Source organism: Sinocyclocheilus grahami, unplaced genomic scaffold (assembly GCF_001515645.1).
Source record: "Sinocyclocheilus grahami isolate Dianchi unplaced genomic scaffold, SAMN03320097.WGS_v1.1 scaffold1061.1, whole genome shotgun sequence".
Lineage (NCBI taxonomy): Eukaryota > Metazoa > Chordata > Actinopteri > Cypriniformes > Cyprinidae > Sinocyclocheilus > Sinocyclocheilus grahami.
In genome coordinates, this window is record NW_015506240.1 from 329,066 (window position 1) to 333,213 (window position 4,148).

The window sequence follows — 4,148 nt, forward strand, 5'->3', positions numbered from 1 at the left end:
AGAGCAGCTAAAAAAAACTATACGAATATGTTCATATGTAAATATTTCATAATGGTATCATAAACACCACAACATGAACAGTTAAAAATACTGTACAGACATCTTCATTTATATATAATTTACTTTTTTAATGTTATTGATTTTTCTTTTTAATGTAATTAATTTAATGGATAAAAGGTTTTCTGTGGACATAGCAGAGTGGATACAAGAGAGCGACGAAGTGTGTGTGTGTGTGTGTGTGTGTGAGAGAGAGAGAGAGAGAGAGAGAGAGAGAGAGAGAGAGTAGATAAAGCTCTCAGCATCTCACGTTCAGATGTTCGTGAGTGTTTGGCGGTCGTCACATCACTGTTTACTCTTACTGGACTTTACCTCTCAGCTGACTAATGAAGCTCCGGAGGAAGTGATAAGGGTCTTCAGGCTTTACCAGGTGGCGGGTTGAGGGTTCGAGTCGTGGGCAGCATGAGCGCGGAGTGCGCGGGATATTACAGCACGGAGAACGTGTTTGTCAGCGGCTTCACGTGCCCCAAGACCGACAACGACGCGCGCGCGATCTTCTGCTGCGGGTTCAGTGACGTCAAATACTGCTGCGACGATCCCAATAGCTTTTTCCCTTATGAGTATGGATATATGTGGTGGCTCAGGTACGACGATATTTTATGTATCATTTGTCATGCATCCCTAATTTAAAATAATCCGGCTATTCTACTGTATATATGGCAGGCTAACTGTTGTTTTCGACTAATTAGGCGACTATTTTTGCTGCAGTTGGTGGCAACTTTCTAGTCACTGTCATAAAAACGTAAAAATGATACTGATATTGTGTGAATCTACTTATCATGATGAATTCTTTACAAAACACTTTTATCATCTTATCGTATCTTTATACAAACAACAACTAAAAGGATTGTTCTCTCAAATTTATTTTCATTCTCCATGCCCAAAATTGAATTTTGCTCACCATAATGCAGGTCATTCAGAACTTTAACTAGTTTAATTATTTTGTTGAGCAAATAAGATGATGTTTTTTTTTATGTTAATACGCTGTGTTTGTACTGTATGTACAGTATCTCAGGGGATCAAAGTGTCTGAGGTTCTTCCAGCCTTACAGTATCAGTGTTGGGGAAAGTTACTTTTAAAAGTAATGCATTACAATATTGCGTTACTCCATAAAAAAAGTAACTAATTACGTTACTTAGTTACTTTTTATGGAAAGTAATGCGTTACGTTACTTTTGCGCTACTTTTAAAATCTGGACAGGGCTCGCTTGTTTGTTTATAAAATTAAAAAGTTATATTTTTGGCAAATATAAAAGCCTTTTCACACCAAAAGTGAAATGAATAAGCCTCAGGCTGAAGGGAAAGTACATGTACGTCCGTACAGTGGAACACAGAAGAAGACATCTCAACACACTTCAGCAATAGAAAAAGACACAAGTGTTTGTCTAGAGTCATTTGTGCTTATCAGTACGGCTGAACTGGATCATCGAAGCTCAGAAGCAAATAGAATGGGATTAAATACATAAAGCATATTTGTGTTGTTTAACATTTAATTATTGCAGGTTTGCGTCATATTCTGAGTTGCATTATTTTTATTCATTTTGAGAAATACTGAATCTGTGTTTTTTTGTGAGTGAGATGAATTAATGCATATTCATATTTATTTTAGAACTACAGTAACATCTTCTGATTTCTGTCACCATGGCGACACCAGAGCTGTCAATCAATAAATTGGGGGGAAAAAAGTAACTTGCGTTACTTATTTGAAAAAGTAACTCAGATATTCTCTTGTAAATTAAAAAGTAATGCGTTACTTTACTGGTTACTTGAAAAAAGTAATCTGATTATGTAACTCGCGTTATACCCCCAACACTGTACAGTATTAACTTTTGTTATACAGATAGGCTAATATAATTTTTGAGAAAAGAAAACATAAAATGCAGTGTTTCTCAGAGCTAAACAAGGCACAAAACCAAACAGATCTTCACAAGACCTCACAAAACATTGTTTTAAATGCAAACATGTTCACAAATGAAATAATGTAGTGTGAAAGGGAGTTTAGAAAAAACAATAAAACATAACATAAATGAACATTTTACTGAGAAGACTTGTATTTTGCCTCTCAGGTTCATTTATATTGTTTTAAGGATGTTTACATTATTTTACTGAAGAAAAAAAAACCCACAAGGATTTTCAGACAATATGTGCTCTAGCTTTACAACATAATCGAAATTGGACATGAAATCTTTGTCGGGAAAACAAGCTTAGGGTCTATTGATTGATTAGAGATGGACAAGGTTGAAGAAATGAATACAGTCTTTCCAGTACAACGCATAACACAACAGATGTTCACAAGAAATATGCAAAAGGAAAAAGAACAGCAAAATTCATTGTGTAATATACTCAGAATTGTTCAACAGGGGACAGGTTTAATTGTTGGTTGATCAGAGGAAGGGTCACAGGGTACAACAAGAGGTTTCTTCATCAAGGTTCATCATCAATTATTTGATGAGGCATTAACCTCAGCGGATAGCTTTAGTCAAGTGGTATGATCAAATACTTGAGTCTTAATCAAGTGCTAATTTGATGAACACTTTACGCACAGTAACCTATAATGATCTCACAAGACTTGAATAAAGATGCTCTCATGAAACAAGGGTCTATTTAATGGTATTATATCCAGAGCATTGATTGACAGATTAAACTGAAATTAAATGACTAATTAATTAATGCAAATTTTTGCGCTTATCAGTGCCATCATGTGTAATCAGAATAAAACATTAAAGATTCAAGAACGGCATAATTTGTGTACATTGTGCATAGATCCATTCTTATGTAAATTGTTGCAGTAAGGCAGAAATGTGTGGTTCTTGAAAATTCTGATGAATTCTGATGATAAGGGCAACAATTTGCATTCATTATAAATATTTGGCTGAACTTTAGTTGAATACTTGCCAAAACAAATGCAAATCACAACACCTGGCTGTTATAAACCATGCCGGTGTTAATTAGTTTTACTGGGTGATCACGGAGGAGAGTTTATTTTTGCTCGGAGGTTGATCTTAGCTATTCAGACTAAATGCATTATCACTTAGGTTTGTTGAAGTGTAAATTTAGTCTCAGATATGTCTCTCAAAGTTCCTTTAAAGAAATAAAAGGGATTTTTTTTTTTACATATACAGAGAATAAATGAATTTGGAGAGCAGATAATTTAGAATTTGATGAGAAATGGTGGTGTTCAGGTTAAGATGTTTGATTGCAGATTTTAAAGTTTTGAGAATGGATTTGACGTTTTGACTCCTAATGAAAACGTCAAGAAATTGTGAAAAGCACAGTACATGAGTTGCTCATGCCACCCTCTTGGAGTTTTATAGAGTTTTAAAAGAGTGTGATGAGAATCATAAGCTCTGTACCATAACCTACACTTTTAAAAATAGAGGTTCCAAATGGAAGTTTCTGCAACAATGATCTAGAAGAAGCATTTTTGGGTTCCCAAAAAAACTTTCATTGTTACTATTTTTTTTTGTTAGTGTGAAAAATATTTTTAATAATCTAAAGAAGCTTTTTCCTCTATAAAGAACCTTTTGCACAAAGGAAAGATTCCATAATTGTTAAACGTTCTTCACTGCAACCACCTTAGCATTGTGGCAGCAAGTTTTCCATGGTTCTAAGGTCTAAATGTAAGGTCTGCAGGTGCAGAAATGACACTCTTCATCTTTAATGAGCGATGCACTTTTAGGTTGTCTCAAGTTGTCTAAATGACCCACTGTGGCTCTTTAAGTGCAGTTTCTCCGCAGGTGATGCTCTGCTGCTCTGAAACATTTTATGCACCAATGAATGTTTCACATTCATTAACATTAACTGGTTCACGTAAGAACTCATTTGCTGTTTTCAAAGCTGCTTTTCATTTGTTATCAGGCATGCAGTGTGACGGCATGCTTTAATAATCTAAAACAAAGTTGTTTGTGCTTTCAACCCATGATTTTGAGGGGGAGGAGAAGGATGTTTGAAGGGAGTTGTTTGAAAGTGGGAAAACATCTAACCAAATAACTGCAAGTGAAAGTCATTTATTCTAATCACATAATGGATATTATGCAGTCAGAAATATGCAAATGTGTTTGTGTGTGTGTGTGTGTGTGTGTGTGTGTGTGT

General features: G+C 35.1%; 1 protein-coding gene across 1 annotated transcript in view; it reads left to right on the plus strand.

The window, feature by feature from the left end:
• Nucleotides 1–281: 281 nt before the first annotated feature.
• The window catches only part of LOC107566230 (membrane protein FAM159A-like), a 17,930-nt gene continuing 14,063 nt past the window's right edge, over nt 282–4,148 (plus strand). The window contains exon 1 of the mRNA XM_016251617.1: nt 282–641. Within this exon, the coding sequence (XP_016107103.1) occupies nt 460–641 (182 nt within the window). The 5' untranslated portion in view covers nt 282–459. The remainder of the gene's footprint in view (nt 642–4,148) is intronic.